Source organism: Tinamus guttatus, unplaced genomic scaffold (assembly GCF_059628265.1).
Source record: "Tinamus guttatus ecotype Peru unplaced genomic scaffold, ASM5962826v1 Tinamus_guttatus_pri_ptg000212l, whole genome shotgun sequence".
Taxonomy (NCBI): Eukaryota; Metazoa; Chordata; class Aves; order Tinamiformes; family Tinamidae; genus Tinamus; species Tinamus guttatus.
In genome coordinates, this window is record NW_028288746.1 from 374,741 (window position 1) to 392,641 (window position 17,901).

The following is a 17,901-nucleotide window of genomic DNA, read 5'->3' on the forward strand; positions in this document are numbered from 1 at the left end:
TGACAAACTTCTACAAACAGCAGCAATACATGCAGTTGTAGTTGGCTGATGTTTCCTATAACTAGACTTTGCTTCTCTGACACAGCAGATTCACACTGCTCCTGAGGTTAAGTATTCTGCAATTACTCATACTTTAAAGTAACTTGCAGTACTCTCTTTGCTCCATTGTAGAGCCTAATTTATCTATGTAGAATTTAAAGGATCACTTTTGGTCATAGCCAGAACAAGAAGCAGCATTACTAAGTGTCATCATACACTATGTTGCATAATTAAAATTCCCACTCCTCCTTAAATTAATTCTCCATAAGTTCTCTGCAAATATTTACCTGTTCTTTGGCTTGTTTTTGTTGTTCTCTTCTTTTTCGTTCTTCTTCATCTACCTTACTAATGACAATGTATCTCTCCTTCTACAAATCAAAAATGTATAGGTTATGCAAGGAATGACAAGATCTGCGAGCTTTTTAACTCTAGATTGCAAAGAAAAGTAAAATCATAACTGCAATACACATAGCTTAGAAGTTGCTATGTGGCAACATAACTCTTAAGTACAACATTATCACCCACTCCCAAAAGCCTGTCTTATAAAGCTGTATTAAATGTATTCAAGCCTATTAAGTCTAAAGTTAAGCTTAGTAAATAGGCTTAATATAGCTTTACACTACATTCACCTTTTCCTTCTGAAGAAAATGGTACTTATAATTACAAATCTGTAGTGCTTTTTGAAGTCCACACTCATACTGTGAGGACATGCAAGGATACAGCATGCCATGCCACCACTGTTGTCTTAAGGTCAAGACTTAACTTTTCATCACCACCAACGGCGAGATCCACTACATTTTAAATGTTTAAGCCACACAAACACATACTTACACTTCATATTTTAGAGTCAGAACTAATGATTAGAAACAAATTAATTGCATTTTATTTAAAGCATTTAGCAAATGTCAGAGGCACTTCGTGCCTTAGTTTACCTTGTCTGATTCCAGAGTTTCAACATGGATACCTTTCGGATATCTACACCAAAACAAATGAAAAGTAAACATAAATAGTTATTAAATTGGGATTCTATCATACTGAGCCACAGAAATAACTTGGTGAGATTATGTTTCAAGATTATTATAAAACTTCAGTGCAAAAGAACTATTAAAAGTGATTCAATTTAAAATATAGAAAAATTTGACAAGTGACTTGATTTAAAACACTGGAGAATTTTACCAGTTAATTTTTCTTTACATATTTAAAACATGTTAATGATTATTAGCGTTAAATCCATTTGAAAAATGTCGCTTGCCATGCTGCTACTGCTGTGGAATCTCTAACTTCTTATTTTACTAATATTAAATCAACATCAACTAGGTATTTCATCACAATTTACAAGCAGCTTTTGAGGAACCCAAAAACCAAATCAGCGGGCAACTAAAGCTTTCATTTACCTGGAGCCACAAACTAACTTCTCTGATGATTCTATACCTTTAATATGTCATTTTTTCCTCAGATTTATAAATTTCCTTGAACTTCCTGCTAACAATAAGTGCAAAAGAGGAAATACTAATGCAAATGCTGTTACCACCATTACTGAGACTCATCACTCTACCACATCTATGTTTAACTGCCAAAATCCCAGTACATGCATCGCCCCAGAGCATGAACTGTTGGCAAGGTTAGAGGACAGCATCACCTTCCACTGCCTAACAAGCAGCTGTTTCTCACAAACTCCCAATATCATAAACTAGACAATTATACAAATAACCCACAACTACCATCTTTCTTTGCCACTGCTACTGGCTGCTACTGTAACAGCAGAATTGTATTCTTTCTGCCCTACTTCTTTAAATTCTTCTTTATAGGCAGGAGCTTTATTTTATTTACTTCCAATTCCAGTAACAAAGTGCCTAGATACTACAGCAACACTGAATTAAATATGTTGTACACCAGTACAATGAGAACACAAAGTCTCACCTCTACTGCCCTATTCCAACAGCCTTAAGAGATGTATTTATGCAGAAAAAATATAAAATACGCCAAAAAGTGAGAAAATAGCTACTAGAAATAGGACTTCAAGTCAGAAATGCTTAAACTTGCACACATAGATCACTTGCACAAATAGAGCACAGAAAATGCATGATATAACACTAGTTTAAGTAAATCCCACAACATACACAAAAATGTTCAGTTATTGTTTACCAAAACCTGTCATGTTGAATTTGTTTTGTATTCACTCCAGACACATATTGTGCCGTTCAGTTCACAGATTTTACATGAGAATAATAAGCACGGAGTTTTAAAATATTTGAATGAATCATCAAAAATGAGTATAGCGAAATTCATCATTATAAAACAATCTTCTCCTAGAGGAAGAAAAAAAAAAGATCTAAACGAATCATCGCTGAAGTTAAGCAGACCAGCTCTTAACAGGTTTTCTTATCATAAATAAGAAAGATACTGATACTACTTCCTTACTGTAACTTACTTCCAGTTCAAGGTCTGATAAATTAATTTCCTCTGAAATCTGAAAGTAAAAGACAATTGTGCTATTAATATTTTTACATAAGTGTTTCAAAGCAATAAAAGTCAATTAACGTCTGTTCCACACTCATTTTTGGACGTACATTTTTAAGCATATGTCACTGCTACCACAACCTGCAACTTTGAAAGGTATTTTCTGATATCCAGATGTCAAGCTGTAAAGGTGTTCACATCATTTTGCAGTTATCCACACAGCACTCTTCTGATAATGTTCTGAGACATTCTGTCTCTGCTATGATTAGTCCATACGGGTATTCACACAGTCTACTCCCAGCTCAACAGTTTTCTAGAACTTCTAAGCCTTATATTTTTTAAGCTCCAAACATCTGGACTTCAAAGCAAAACAGACTTTGAAAGGACACCAATTAAAAAGTTTTGACACAGCATCAAAGACTGTGACAGCTGATAGCTCAATAGATTTAACCAAAATTATCACAAAATGCATCTCCAAGGCTTATAGAGCTCTTCTACAATGGCAAATGTTTCCTTAAGTATGGAATACACTTCTTGGCTATGCTTAAGTATATTGACTCTGCCTGCAAAATTTATGGCCCTTAAAGAGGGCATAGCACCCAAGCAAATCATTGGGTTTTCGCATATTTCAGGATTTAGTCAAACAAGTTAACACTAGCAAGAGCTGCAAGTACAAATATTTATTCTTCTTCCACCTCCCTTATCATTCCCGTAATTCCCTATGACAAAGGGTTTTTTTTTTTTGTAAAAAAAAAAAAAAAAAAAAAAAAAAAAAAGACACACAATTCTAGAAACTGACCCTGTACATGGTTCCAGTTCTAAACTTTCATTTTCTTCATTCTTTAAGAAGTCTTCTATTTGTTCCCTGGTGAAAATAAATAAATAAATAAACCCAGATTAAATAGATTATATTTTGCTCCTATAGCTATCATTATCATTTTAAAATAGTATTTCTAGTTGTCTAAAACACAACAGGAACCTCCTGATTAAAACAAACAGTCACAACAAATGACTCTGCTGATATCTTTACTGCATTTTCAAATTACAAATCTCCTTTCAACTGATGTTTTATCATAGGTAAGTAGTTTGATACTGAAGTATGTAAAGTTATGACTGACCTGTACTGCCACCACAGGCATAATAAACTTCATTTTATACAACATAACTTTACTTACACTATTTTATCTATGAATTTTTTCTGATCCTCAGGAACTGTCACAGGACATTTTGTGGCATTAGGAGAAATATATGACAGAGCTCCTGCACCATTGGCTTGAGAACGTTTTTCATCATACTGTTCCCTTAACTGTCTTTCTTCTTCCTGATTTAAATATGGAATTCCTAAAACAGACATTTAAAGTATCATCATCAAAAAGAAGTTAGTGATACATAAATCGGCAAAGCCTGACTACTAACCACGCATTTGTAGTGCTACAGTCCTCAAGGCTGAAAACACATCCCTCCTTTTCAGCTACCTCTTTTAGATCTTATCTGCAGGCACAGTGGCTTTCTCTTAGCATATGCCAGTTAGCTGATACCTCTGATCTCCTCAGAACTACACATCTCATCTGGGCAGCGCATCAGCCTAAGAACTGTAGAGCTGTAGATCACGAACACTTCTCCTCCTTGATATCTGCAATCCTTGAATATTAGATTGCAGCTGCATCCATTGCAATGCATCGATACCTCTAAGATGCTTATGTTTGTGGACCTTACTACTCTCAATCACCAGCTATATAGCTCGTTTCTCTTATCCATCTTTAGTCACAAGAAAGAAGAAAGAAAAACAAAAAAAGGCTAGGCACTTATTCAATAGTAATTCTAGTGGATAGAATTCTTTATCAGGAATTTTGGAAAGGTAATAACTATCACCACAACTATTAAATCAGATAAGAATTATAAGGACTTTATTATGTGAGAATATCATGAATAGATGACTTTTTCTTTTCCCAGAAAGCAAAAAAAGAAGATGCTATCATAAAAACTCACCATTGCGAAAAACTTTATTAAAATCAAATCCTTGGTTTGCTAAAAAGTCTATACTTGAACTCTGTAACAAAAGGAAACAGTTTTATGATTAGCAAGACTATCAGTAGACCAATTAAGTTTAAAAAATAAATAATAATAAAAAAACCCAGCGTAGAGGACAGATAGACAGGTTTATTTTGGGGTAATCATTTGAAACAGAATGTTGCAAGATGAATGCACAAAACATGGCCTTCATCAGGCAAAGATTTTTGTTAAAAACAAAAGAAAATCCTACAGAATTATTGGTAGTAGCGCAGAAGCATCCTTCTCAAAACAGAGAAAGCGAGTGAGCAAGAAAAATCTATCACATAATTTTCTCTGGTGCCCTCTTGAGCTTTATCAACCTGCAGTAAAAAGCTTCCATAACTCACCTATTTGCAAACCTTACTTAGGCCAAACACACACATAGCAGTTTTTCCTCAAACTCTAACTTTTGCTCTAACGTCCTAGCAATTTTTTTATTTATACAGGAACAATGATACATTAAAGGGAGGAGGATGAAAAATGTGAACTGTATGGAACAAAAGAACTGAAGAGAAAGAAAACATGGCTCAGGAGAACAAATTTGAGGAAAGAAAAAAATGGCAACAGTCTGGAAAGCAGTGCAAATGAGATAAGCAGTTGGGAATAAAACATCAAACAGGAGCAGTGAAACAGGAAATCATAACAGAAAAAAAAAAGGAAATAGAATAATATTGCTAGATTTGGAACATTATCTCCAATTACAGAAACCATGGTGGCTAAAATTTAACGTGTACAAGGATTTAAAAGCTGAACTCAAAGACAAGCCCTTTATTTTTAGGGATTGTTCTAGGAGTAATCCTAACCGATACTTATATTTCTTTTTTCATAAAACAAAACAATCTCCAGAAACCTTATGCTTATCTGCCTTTTAGGATCTTAAAGGAACAAACCCGTTTTCATTCTGTGTGTACTGTTCCTGACAATATTCTACTGGCATACCTTAATTGGATAGGGGGAACAAAAACAGAACAAAATCTCTTTTTCTACTAACCTGACAGACAAACTTGACATCTGGTGAACTTCTGTTAAAGGGTTTTGGAAAAATATAGAAATTAAATGATTTCATTATATACCTGTGAAAAAGATGAGTTGCATATCAGTACAGTTTTTAATATCACATTGGAAATTTCTCAATTAAGAACACAAGTAACAAAGAGAATAACATACTTCTCTTCTTCATGGTCATATTTAAAAGTGCAAAGGCCAAACTGAAAGAGCAAAAAATCCATGGAATGCTGGAAAGAAAAGGAAAACCTTGCATGAGAATAAAAATCTTGCACATTTAAAGAAAGTTGAAGTGTACCTAGAAAAAGTATGGTATCCATTGGTTTTAAAGCTAACCAAAACCAGCATCTTCTTAAGCACTGTTGATTCTAACACTAATTTTGAATTAAATATATTAGAGCTTTTCATCCAGCTTTCATCCCCATGTAAACATCTTCCTGCTCATCCTAAGGAGATTCACAGTTCCCATTTGCAGTCTCTAAACACACAGAACTAAGGGAAGATTCATCTGTCTCCATCTCTTGTTCACACATAAGAAGGGACACTGTATAAGCATCATGATTTCACTACAGAAGCTGATCATCATTCAGGGCAAAACAGTCCTTTTAAATGCAAAGGGGCGGATTATTCAATTCGATTGCAGGCAGAGAGAAATCAGCTTGTCACCGAAATCATCTTGTCTGGGCTTCTCATAACAAATTGGCTACAGGTTATACAAAATTATAGTCAGCGTAAACATTTTACCTTTTTAAGTTTCTGATACCTTTCTTCTGGTGTGTCAAAGCCGTTGGTTAATGCGCTAACAGAAGGCCCATCGCTGATCCCTGAAAAAGCAGATTGGATTTTGGTTTTGACAACCTTTTCAAAGGTAGCCACAAAAAAAGAACTGTAACTTAAGAAAAATATTCTCTTTAAAATACGTGCTAAGAATACTCCACTTGAGAAAGATTTTCTAGAGTATAGCAGCACGCATCATCACATTACCCCTGTATTTTCTTTTCATTTAGTTAAAGAAAATTGCAGCATTCTAGCAGCAAGGTTCTACTACAAAAGTCTTACTCTCATCCTACATGACAGCAACATAAAAGCATCTTCTATCAGTAAGATGGTACTGACGGATCTTTACGGCCCAAGACAAGTTGTGAGCAGGGACAAGGGCGGGCGCAGCGGTGGCTGCAGCTTTACCACACTGCCAGGCCACCCTTGACAACATGTAACAGCAGCTGCATTTCCATCTGCACCACATTTAACACAGCCTTATTTTGTTCATATTTGCGTTTCATGGTTGACCAAGCTCCATTTTCTCAAAGCTGAAATATTTATTTTTAAGGCATTTTCACGCACATATCCTCGGGGCTTTATGAACTAGAAGCCCACACTGTGGTGTTTCCCTGCCAGGCTGCTCGCAGGCCCTTTGCTCTGCCCAAGCCCCCGGCTTTGGTCACACACACAAAAACTTCCTTTTTTTTCGGAAGCCTTTAGCATTTGCAGCCGGGAATCGATTAACCAATTCGAGTGTTTCTGTGGGGAGGGCACACGCAGAGCGTAGGCGCCGTTACCTGAGAACTCTCCGTCGATGGCCAGGAAATCCGCTTCTTCAATGGCTTCGTACACTTTATTGAGGTTATCCTTAAAATCTGCGGGCAGAGGGGCAGGGCACGGCTGAGGCGGATAACGGCTGCGACACGCAGCGCGCGCCGCGGGAGGCGCCGCCAGGTCCCTCGGGGGCGCTGGCCGCGGGGGAGGCGGGGAGGGAGGCCGCCCCAGGAGGGAGGCAGGGGAAGGGGCCGGGGAAGGGCCGCGGCGCCGGTCACTCACTGCTCCTGGTCACCTCCATCCCTGCGCCCGCACCAGCCCGGCCGCCGCGCGCGCCCGGAAGCCGCCGCTGCCCCGCCCGCCGCACGTGAGCGCGCACGTGACGGCGCCGCGCCAGCCGCCATCTTCTCGGGGGCCGGGCCGGGCGGGGAGGGGAGGTCATGGCGGCGGCCGGGTCCGCCCCGGGGAGCCGCCCTGCGGCGGCCGGCAGCGCGGTGGGGTCCGGGAGCGCTTAAAGCGGCTGGTGCCGGGGGGCTGTTTCTGAAAATAGGCGGGAGGGCACTGAGAGAAGCGATGTGGTCCGCTGAGGAGATGCGGGAGGGCCCGGGGGTTTCTCCTGCTACAGCAGGAACGGGCGTTTTCACGCGTGGCTGTGGAACAGCCACAAGGGCAGCTCCGCGGCCAGCCAGGTGTCCCCCCACTGTGGAGGACACGGCCAGGCGCCAGAGAAGGCTTCAAAGTCGTAGCCGTGGGCAAGGATGGCGGCTGGCGTGGGTGTGCACCGCAGGTTTGGGAGCTGTGGGGCGGGCAGCGTCTCCAGGAGGCTGTGCCGTGCAAACAGGGAAAACCCGGCACCGCAAAGGCAATTTCTGCACAGACCAGAAGATGAAAAATTAGGAGATATCAAAGCTCATCAGTCTTAAGGTTTTGCCGTTTCAGTATAAGCAATTTTATCCTATGCACGCACACACTCCACAAGGCCATGTGTGCTGTTAAATGGCGCTCGATAGGAGGATAGCTGAAATCGCAGCAGAGGTTGTTATACGGTTGCACTAAATGGGCCCAAAGCCTAACATTGATCTTATTTTACTTTTTTTTTTTTTTTTAAGAAACAATGCAGGAGTCTCAGCTTACAGAATTTAAAAGATTAACTGGTAGCAGCATTCAACAAGTAATTAACAGGCAAATAAAATATTTGAGATTTGGAGATAGGGGTATTCAGCTAGTAATTAAGAGGCAAATGAAGCCTTTCCAATGCTGCTGCTTGTGGCACGGTTCTGTCCCCACGCATCCCGCTCTGGAGAGGGCAGGCAGAGGCCTGTGGAGGGACAGGGACGGAGCTGGGTCTCCAGCGGGAGGACACCCGCTGATCTCCTTGCTGAACACACCATGTTTTTACTGAGTTACATTTGTTTGCCTGAGCTCATGTGCTGTGCCTGAGCACATGAGCTATTTTGTCTGCACAACAAATTTGAGAATCAGTAGCAACCCAAATAACAAAACTAACCATCCCTCATGAGCTGCAGATAGAAAAAGAAGAGTCTTAGATTTAATACCTAAAAAATGCAGCAGTTGTTCCAAGAAATGGTGTGTTGTAGCTTTGCTTTTCTAGTCTCTGAGATCCTCAAGGTGGTTACGGTGAGGATTGATTTGGTGTTTTTTAAACGGTTTTTTGGAAAGCCGTGTGGCTTTCACATGTTAACTGCTTACATTTTATTTTACAGTTACAATGAAATGTTTAATATTACTGCTAAAATACTGGAACTGCTACATTACTAATAGGTAGTGAATATAATTTTACTTATTTTTGTCCTCCCTCCCCCCCCCACCCCCCCAAAAAATACTCGGGGTTGTACTGTGTATTAAAGTAACTAGTATTACAGGTAACCTGAGTGTAAGAATGAGCTGGTGGCCTTACTTATGCCAGAGATTGCTGGCTGCTAAGTTTATCATAGTTGAAACAAAATCTGTTTTACTCCCTCCTTCTTCACCTGTCAAGTATATAATTCATTATGGAAAAAATGAAAGCAAGGTTTGGTGGATGTATTAGAAACCTAACATTTTTTTCCCCAAGCAACTAAAAAATGAAATCTTAGCTTCATATATTCACCTGTAAAATAACAGTGAACTGCAAGTACAAATGTAAACTGCTGTAAACAACTGCAGTTAGTAGGAATTGAAGGAATAGGAATTGAAATGCAGTTACTTCATAAGAAGAGAAACTGAATGTATTATAGATTAGAGAGGTTTTCTACTTAAAGGTATGTTTTGTTAGGTATTTAGAAAAAAAAATCAAACTTAGGTAAATCTTTTGTGTTTTTTTAAGTCATAAAGTTATTCTCAATATGGACATAGAAAACAATGTAAAATCTCAAGAACAGGACTTTTATACGTCTAATTTTAAATTAAGGATTGACTCCTGCTGGTGACAGTAACTCCAAAAATATTTACATGGTACAATAATCTGCACAAAAAATTAACCCAGCTTTACATTGGGCATAGTATTGTATTTTTGGTTTGTTTGTTTTTTACCCTCATTTTAGGAACGTGCCCTACAGATAGTTTTTCTTTTTATGCTAGTAGCAGAATATTTTGTTGAATGGTGTGTTTGTGGTGTCTGGCAATTACTCATCCCAACCAATTTGTACCTCAACCTACATAAAGTAAAGCTGCCTATGCTCCATGCTTTGCTACTTACTTAAGTTAGGCAAGGGGCGTGGGATTTTGAAACCTTACACACTTTACTTGGCATCTTTTTTGTTGTCTTTTTGATCCTGTAGTGTTGTTATATTGCTCTTTACAGACAGTATATGAGAAACTAGATGACTTCTTTCAGCAAGAACTACTTTAGGAGAAGGCTATGATGAAATAAATCCGACTTACTTGGACCTGAACCTGGTAATTAGAACTGCTTTTTGATATTAAACCACATCTCTCTGAAGGCCTGATATCAATTTAATCATTTAAATCTATTTAATCCCTTTGGAATTACTTCTGTTCTTCAGATTGATCATTGCTCAGTTGACAGCACAGGCTCTTCATTCTCTGGCTGACTTGTTCCTCTTAAGGAACATGCTTTATTGTCTGACATATATAATATATTGCAATAAAAAGGAAATCCTATTAAGAGGAATTTAAAATTTTATGATGCTTTTCGAAGTCTTAATACTTTTTACTGTGTAGGTTTTCCTTAATTCTCTATCTGCAGTAGTATGTAGTGAGAACTATCTCAGACTGTGCATATATCTTAATTTCTGCTTAGCTTCAGAAGGTAACATCAAGTTAATTAAGCACTGGTTTGCTTCTTTTCCATATATACTAAAAAAGCGTTAACATGAATATATAGTTTGTGATATTGCAATTAGAAAGTTCTAAGTGCTTCAAATCTCTAGTTTTTTTAGTGACTAAAAAGAAAAAACAAAAAAAAATCCAGAGCAGTTATACCTAGAATTTTGTGCTAAAATATCTGGAAATGACACATAGTCTTGAATATAAGTGACTGTCCCATGTTGATGGGAAATGTATTTTGTTTAGTACATTTGATAGGTTATTTTAAAGGCAGCCAGGATCTTGATTTTTTTATCAAACAGATCTGAGCGACTGTACTGCAATGTGGAAAACAGAACTCCATGGATAAATAAAGAGGTTATAAGTGTTAAATAAAATAACAAAGTAAGTGTGATATTCATTACTGCTCAAGCAATTATGTAAACTTGGCAGCTATGTGGTTTTCTATCCTTTAAGAAATCAAACTAGAACAGTTTTAAAGCAAAAAAAAAAAAAAAAAAGCAACATATGTGTCACCATAGTAGTAATTTGCATCTGGAGGAATCTGGATGATGTGGAGGAGGAAGTAACACTTATTACTTTAGTGAAATATGCTGAAATAATGAAAATTAATTATCTGCTTTAGGCATCTCAGACATTAGAACAGAATTTCCAGATTTTTATGAAAAACTGGAAAGAACAATTTATTTTAGGAAAATATCACTTTGCATTTCCTAGTGAAAAGAACATTATCTCCCCTGTACTCTTAAAAAAAAAATCAGAGTTCGTTGTGGCCTCGAGGGGCAGCCGCGTAGCGAGGCCGGGCCCGCAGTAACGGCACGCGGCTGTTTGCGCCTCTATTTATAGAGGAGACGCGGCGAAGACCGCGGCCGCCCGCGCGCAGCCCCGCTCTCGCCTCAGGGCCGGGCGGCCCCGCGCGGCGGCGCTCGGGCCGGGCGCGCCCCGCGGGGCGGCGCGGGCACGCGGAAGTGGCGCGGGGCGGCGGGGCCGGTGCGTGCGGCGGGGCCGGGGAGCGGGGCCGCAGCATGGAGGCCTTCCCGCTCCTCCGGGGCGGCGGGAGGGCAGCGGCGCCCGGGGAGCCCTCGGCTCCCTCGGCGCAGAGAGCGGCGCGGGGCGCGCCGCTGCCTCCCGCCCCTAGGGAACGCGCCGGGGTGCAGCGCCGCGGTTCCGCTCCCCCCGTGTAAGTAACGTTTCGGGTTTGTCTTCCAGAAAGGCAACGAGCTTTGCTTCCCTAGGAAAGGCCGTGCCTGCCAGCGGCTAGAGGAGCCTGGCTGCACTGCTGGTACGTGTCTGTGCGCCGCCTGCGGTTGGCTCGTCTGCCGTTAGCTCCCTGCCTCCGCTCGGGAGAGGGGGAAGCGCCCCGCCGCGTGAGGAGGCGGGGAGCGCCGCGGGGCGCCGCGCGCGGCTGCCCACGGGCTGTGTGCGATGGCCCCGCGCAGGGCGGCCCTGCCGCGCTCGGCTCGCGCTGGGGCAGCTACTCTGTAACAGGAACAGGGAGCAAAGAGGTTTGTAATTGTATTCTAGTAAGCTGGGGAGGGGAACTTTAAATTCTGTCCTAGCTTTGTGCTCTCTCAAATACTAAAGAGTAATTACCAGTTAAGAAGTTAGTTTGGAGCTCCGTTCTTTACAGAACCGGCAAGCAGGCCAATCCCATATAATTTTGAATCTTAACGATTTTGCAACATTGGAAAAGTTTATCTTCTAGTTAGGAATGCTAGTACTGACCTATGTTAAAAAGGTTTTATTGCATATGCTTGGAAAGAACAGTGACACTGAAAGTTAATCATTGTGTGTGTGTGTGTTTTTTTTTTTTTTTTTTCCCTATGACTTCTTATTACATTTCTTTGGACTTGCCATCTTTCACTAAAACCTTGATTAAATATACAGAGAAAATAATAATTAAAAAATGTGACTCACACAGTGAGTCTTTTTGGTTTCCCTTTTATGTGGTGTGTGTGTGTATATATATATGTATCTATATATGTAACCTAAATCACTTGCAACAATGGACAAGAAAATACATGGAGGGTAAGCCCAACATCTGGAATCTGATTTTGATTGTACCTTACAGTATTGTTGCACTGAAATGTGGGAAGTGATGTTACAGTTTGGGAAGAGCTAATTTTGTTAAAAAGCCAAGGAGCTTAAAGCCACCTGAGTGATAAAGGCCATTCCACTGATAAAATATGTTGCTTTCAATTCTAAACTTATACAGGAGTTTTTTTCTTAATAAAATTTATTTTGTTGCTTTGCAGAAGCAATGACTTACCTGATCTGCTTTCAGTTTGAATAAGGTATAAAAGCAAAATGGATGAAGACGAAACTTTACAAAGTGAACCAGAGGCAGCGAAAGTCAAAACTCATGAACTCGGCCGCCGGGTATCAGTTAGCGAGTTCCTTTGTCACTGCTGTTACGACATTCTGGTCAATCCCACCACCTTGAACTGTGGCCATAGTTTCTGTAGACATTGCCTAGCGTTGTGGTGGGTGTCCTCCAAGAAGAATGAATGTCCAGAATGCAGAGAAAAATGGGAAGGATTCCCCAAAGTCAACATTGTCCTCAGGTGATTGTAATATGCTTTTAATTGTATGGTTTCTTGAGTTTGCTGTGGATTTTCATAGCTTATTGGTAATTAAGTTTTCACAAAGATCTTCAAAGCCTTTCAGGTCCTGTAATTGTTCTGAATTTTCTTCTCTGTGGAACTGAGCAATTTATTTTTGTTTGTTTTGAAACGCTTCCATCTTTTAACATAACTGATTGTTTCCTAGTAATTCTAAATTAGAATGATCTTTGATAACTGTGTGGTTATTTCTTCGTTGGAATTGTGTATAAGAATAAATGAGATCTTACTGTAGAACAAAACTAAAAATACTAATTTGTTGTTTTGAATTATCCCAGAAATTCTTGTGCCTTTTTAAGGCACGGTTGATTTATGTTAGTAATATTTTGTTAAATATTATGATTCCAAGAATGACAGTGGGCTTTTATGTTGTCTTTTGCCTAACATTTTTGAATAATCAAGGGTTGTCAGTAGTACACAATAGCAGTTTTATAAATTAAATAAGGACTATTTTCATGCTTTCAAAATTATCTCTGCTAGAGGCTGGAAAACAAACATCTAAAATGCCTTTTTTTAATGTTAATCATCAATGGATTACAGTACAATGACAAGTATATTTCCCATTAGGGATGTTATTGAAAAGCTATTTTCTGATGCCATTGAACAAAGAAAAGAAGATATTCAACAAAACAGTGATGTAGCACGCAGTTTAGCAACCTTCCAAAAATACGGGAATGACCAGATTCCTACAGCTCCAAACATAAGAAGAATTAATCCTCGAGGAGGAGGATTTTTCTCAGGCGTTCTGACAGCTTTAACTTGTGTAGCAGTAAGTTTCATCTCGATGCTTTTCCATGTTTACTTCATTAAGTGTGCAATCAAATATACTTAAATTACACATACATGAAAATGTCATTAGCATACAAGAGACTGTCACTGAGCTAAGTAAATAAGGTGGTGTTCAGAGCTGTTTGTCAGAAACATAGAGCAAATAGAAATCAGACATAATCAGGTAAAATTTCAAGTCTTTCTTATAAGCTAAATATTCTAGGGCCCTTAAAATGGATAATTTTACATGTTGGGCACTATAATACACATCTGCTTTCCTTGTATCACTAACATATTTGCCTTTTAGGTAAAGAATCTCCCTTTGTCTTTTATTTATAATGTATGTGTAGGTAGTTCTGCTTGGGTATCACTGGAGTAGCAGAGAATTTGAAGATGATCTTCTTGTCCAAAAGCCTGTTGCTAAATGGACTGCTGAAGACGTGATCCTTTGGCTAGAGCAGCTCGGCCCATGGGCATCACTTTATAAAGAAAGATTTTTGCGTGAGAAAGTCAATGGAAGGTGAGGAGTCTCGCTGGCAAGAACAGCTGTCGCTTGGTTGGGCTCCTGGATAACATTCTTTAGGCATGGAGTATTGCAAGTTTGGCCTGCAGACTGGGGGAGTATTCTGTTGATGTATCAGACTAAAATTCAGGAGAAGTTTAACACATCTAGTTAAAAAACTGCAAGTGGTTCCCTTAATATTTATTACTGAAGTTCTTCTAATATGTTTAAATGCTGACAATATGGATTGAAATGATATTGAAAATTCTACTTAATGCATCATCAGCACCCACAGTGTGCATTTCCCCCCCCCCCCCCCAAAAAAAAAAAAAATACATATGCTATTTGCATTGTTGTAGTCCACCCTAGAGTTACTGGTTTCATGTCAGGAGGCCAAACTAGGTCTGTGAAGTGTTGTGTTCAATAATACCTAACATGCAGATAAATGTGCATGCTGAGCACAAGCAAGAGGAAAGAGGGAATATTCTTGAAAAGAAGGATATTTAAGATCTAGGTGCTGAGATGCAGTTGATTCATAATGTCTGGTATGGAACGTCTCATTGCTAATTGTGCTAGTCATTGTGGGTTTTTTTGGAGGGGGGGAGGGAGGGGGAGATAGTCACTGTTTACCTTTTAAATTCTTCTGTTTTTGAAGGCTACTTCTAACCCTGGCAGAGGAAGACTTCTCAAAAGAGCCTTACAATATAGAGAACAATAATCACCGAAAAGCGATTATGTCAGAATTGGAATGTGTCAAAACTTTGGGGGTTAAACCTCCACAGAACCTTTGGGAATATAAGGTAATTTTTGTATGAAGTCTATCATGTATCCTAAGAATCTTTTAAAATAATATTTTAAAATTAGAAGTTAAGTTCAGGAGTAGAATTATCTCTGTGAAAACTTCATAGTTAGTTACCATTTCTTACTGAAAGAAATGGGTTGTGTTTGAACAAAAATATAAAGATCACCAGAACGGTCTAACTGCATTTTACAGTGTTTTTGTTGTTTGAAATTTGATACCTTTCAGGCAGTAAATCCTGGAAAATCACTCTTTCTTCTATATGCGCTGAAGAGCTCTCCGAGACTCAGTATGTTATACCTGTATTTGTTTGATTATGCAGAAACCTTTTTACCTTTCATCCACACAATTTGTCCTATGCAAGAAGATGAATATGAAGATATTGTCACAAAACTACTAGTAAGTGTTCAAAACTTTAAATCCTCTGCTTGTTTTAATTTGAAGCATTTAAGATCTGGCAAAAAGCACATGACGTAATTCTTCACCATTTCATCTTTTACAATAGAGCTTTAAAAATTCTTTTTGAGTAAGCAGTTCCTTCGCTTCATGGTCATCCTACTGGTAATCCCATGCAATAACCCTTGATAAGATTAGCTTAAGGCTTTTAAGACTTTAAATATGTAAAACTGATATACACACACACACACATATATATATATATATATATGTATATTTAACATTCAAGTGCCTAAGGAAAGGCATTTCACTCTAAATATCTGCTTTTTGTGAATGACAGTGTAAAGCCTGACTGTGATGTTTTATGCTCGCCTTAAGGAAATTATCATATATCGTCTACCAGATAGTACAATAAAGGTAAAATATTGCTTTTATTGTAGGAAAAAACAAATGTTAAATATTTCAGTAGTGGAAATAAAACAGTGGTTTATTTAATATGAAACTGATTCACAGTCTCTTTATCCTAATTTATAGGACCTTAAAGACCCTACATGGAAACAATGGAGAGAATTCGTTGTAAAGTATTTATTTTTGCCATACCAGCTGATAGCTGAATTTGCTTGGGACTGGTTGGAGGTGCACTACTGGACATCAAGATTTATCATAGTAAATGCCATGTTGCTTTCTGTTCTGGAATTACTCTCTTTTTGGAGACTATGGTCAAGAAGAGAATTGAAGTAAGTCTCACTGAGCTTGTTGAAGAGGATAAGAAAATAACTATTTGTCATGGTTTCATGATTGCTTGTTGAAATGGCTAAACACACCTCTGGGGTTGGTAAGAATATATTGATCTGAATCTGCACTAGTACTCATGCTTGGGTATCTTTCTCCTGTGGATACTTTAGGATTCATTATAGCTGGTGTTACTGTTTAGGTGTAGCAAATGCATTAATAGTGATATGCACATTTTTAAGTGTTAGTTATATAGTAACTGTTACAGTGAGAATCAAGTTTATGGTATTTGGAATAAGTTGTCTGCTGGGAGATAAACATAAGAATGTTGTTTTGATATGCTTATCATACAGTTATTGAAGAATGCTTTCTCAAGATCATAAGTAACAGACTAGTTACAGTGATATTTCTGAGACATGATCAACAAAGTGATCACAATTACTGTTTTCAGTCATTACTACTATTTTTTTTTTCCTAGGGGTATTGATATTACTTCATAATTGCTTCATTTTGGTGATAGGTGTGTTAGAATCTGCTTGGGAGCATTTCTTGCTTTGGAGTACAGGGCTTAGTTTTCTCTGCTTACAGTTAGGGGGCAGGACATCCTCATAAGAGAACAAGGTGTGCGGTGACCAATCTGGAATACGGCCACTTTAACTTGTTGTGTTTTGTGGTCAGAATAAATTAGCTTAATGCTTCTTCATATAAAATTTAATATTACTGTGATTTAAGAAAGTTTTTCTAGAGTGCAAAATGATATTTTATAGATAAGAGGGTTAATTTGAAACTACAGCACATATTAGCTCTTCTCAGAGTGGTTTAAAACAAAACAGAAAGTCCCTCTAAGACTCTCCCTTTCCTTTTTCACAGGACTATTCCTCACAGAATGTGGAGGCATTTCTGGAAATTCTCAACCCAGGGTCTTTTTGTTGCCATTTTTTGGCCTTTTATTCCTCAGTTTGTCTGCAACTGTTTGTTTTACTGGGCCTTGTACTTTAACCCAATTATAAATATTGATCTTGTGGTTAAAGAAGTGAGGCGACTGGAAACACAAGTGCAATAACTGGCATTGGAACTATTAAGGTGTTTAATTTCTAAAAACTGGTATTTGATTTGCTGCTTTTCTTTATATACGTAGTAGTGAGAGTGATTCAAACATGCAAAAGAAAAAAAGGAAAAAAAGCCTTAAAGTAAGTTACTGCTAAGCAAGCTAGATTCCAAGCTAAAAGTGGGCTTTATAATTCCCCCTCGCCCCCCCCCCCAAAAAAAAATCTGAATTAGCCTTTAAATACTGACACTGGCATGTCCAAATTTAGATTAACAAAATCAAACTTTTCCATTTTGTCTTGTGATATCTGATTATTTGCAAGCCTGCTGGGTAAAGCCTTAAAGCTATTGTTTGCTGAACAGCTACAGTGGTTTTGTACGTGAGCATTTCACACCAGCACCGTGTTTCTCAGAACTGAAGTTTGCCAAAGGAACGCTGTTCCTGGGTAGGCTTGATATTGAAAGTACTTCAGGGTTTTCAGTTGGCTATAAATGTGAAATTCTGACAGTCAAATACAAAAATCTCACAGTAGCACTTATTTTAATATTTTTCCCTGTTGAAGGCAGAGAGTACTTGAGAGTTGTTTTGGAAAATGTGGCAGTTGCCATTGAAAATTTTCTTTGTTCAGATCAGTGGGACTTCATCAATAGCATGT

At 38.7% G+C, this 17,901-nt stretch overlaps 2 protein-coding genes across 3 annotated transcripts in view; one reads left to right on the forward strand and one right to left on the reverse strand.

Annotated features, from left to right (window-relative positions):
* The window catches only part of PARN (poly(A)-specific ribonuclease), a 49,561-nt gene extending 42,150 nt beyond the window's left edge, over positions 1-7,411 (reverse strand). Inside the window, exons 1-11 of the mRNA XM_010214411.2 lie at positions 7,375-7,411; positions 7,116-7,193; positions 6,301-6,380; positions 5,719-5,786; positions 5,543-5,624; positions 4,489-4,549; positions 3,675-3,840; positions 3,299-3,364; positions 2,471-2,509; positions 972-1,014; positions 327-407 (exon numbers count right to left, since the gene is read on the reverse strand). Of these exons, the coding sequence (XP_010212713.1) occupies positions 327-407; positions 972-1,014; positions 2,471-2,509; positions 3,299-3,364; positions 3,675-3,840; positions 4,489-4,549; positions 5,543-5,624; positions 5,719-5,786; positions 6,301-6,380; positions 7,116-7,193; positions 7,375-7,393 (783 nt within the window). The 5' untranslated portion in view covers positions 7,394-7,411. The remainder of the gene's footprint in view (positions 1-326; positions 408-971; positions 1,015-2,470; positions 2,510-3,298; positions 3,365-3,674; positions 3,841-4,488; positions 4,550-5,542; positions 5,625-5,718; positions 5,787-6,300; positions 6,381-7,115; positions 7,194-7,374) is intronic.
* A 5,240-nt stretch (positions 7,412-12,651) lies between these two features.
* Positions 12,652-17,299, forward strand: BFAR (bifunctional apoptosis regulator). Of its 2 annotated transcripts, none has more exons than XM_088524585.1 (7): positions 12,652-12,944; positions 13,569-13,774; positions 14,124-14,289; positions 14,927-15,071; positions 15,299-15,469; positions 16,001-16,203; positions 17,069-17,299. In XM_088524585.1, the coding sequence occupies exons 1-7, from the start codon at positions 12,688-12,690 to the stop codon at positions 17,259-17,261; spliced, it is 1,341 nt and encodes a 446-aa protein (XP_088380711.1). In that variant the 5' UTR covers positions 12,652-12,687; the 3' UTR covers positions 17,262-17,299. The 2 variants fall into 2 exon arrangements, with proteins under 2 accessions (XP_088380711.1, XP_010212714.2); XM_010214412.2 differs by having other exon boundaries at positions 12,653-12,944; positions 13,569-13,770; positions 14,120-14,289.
* Positions 17,300-17,901: the final 602 nt, after the last annotated feature.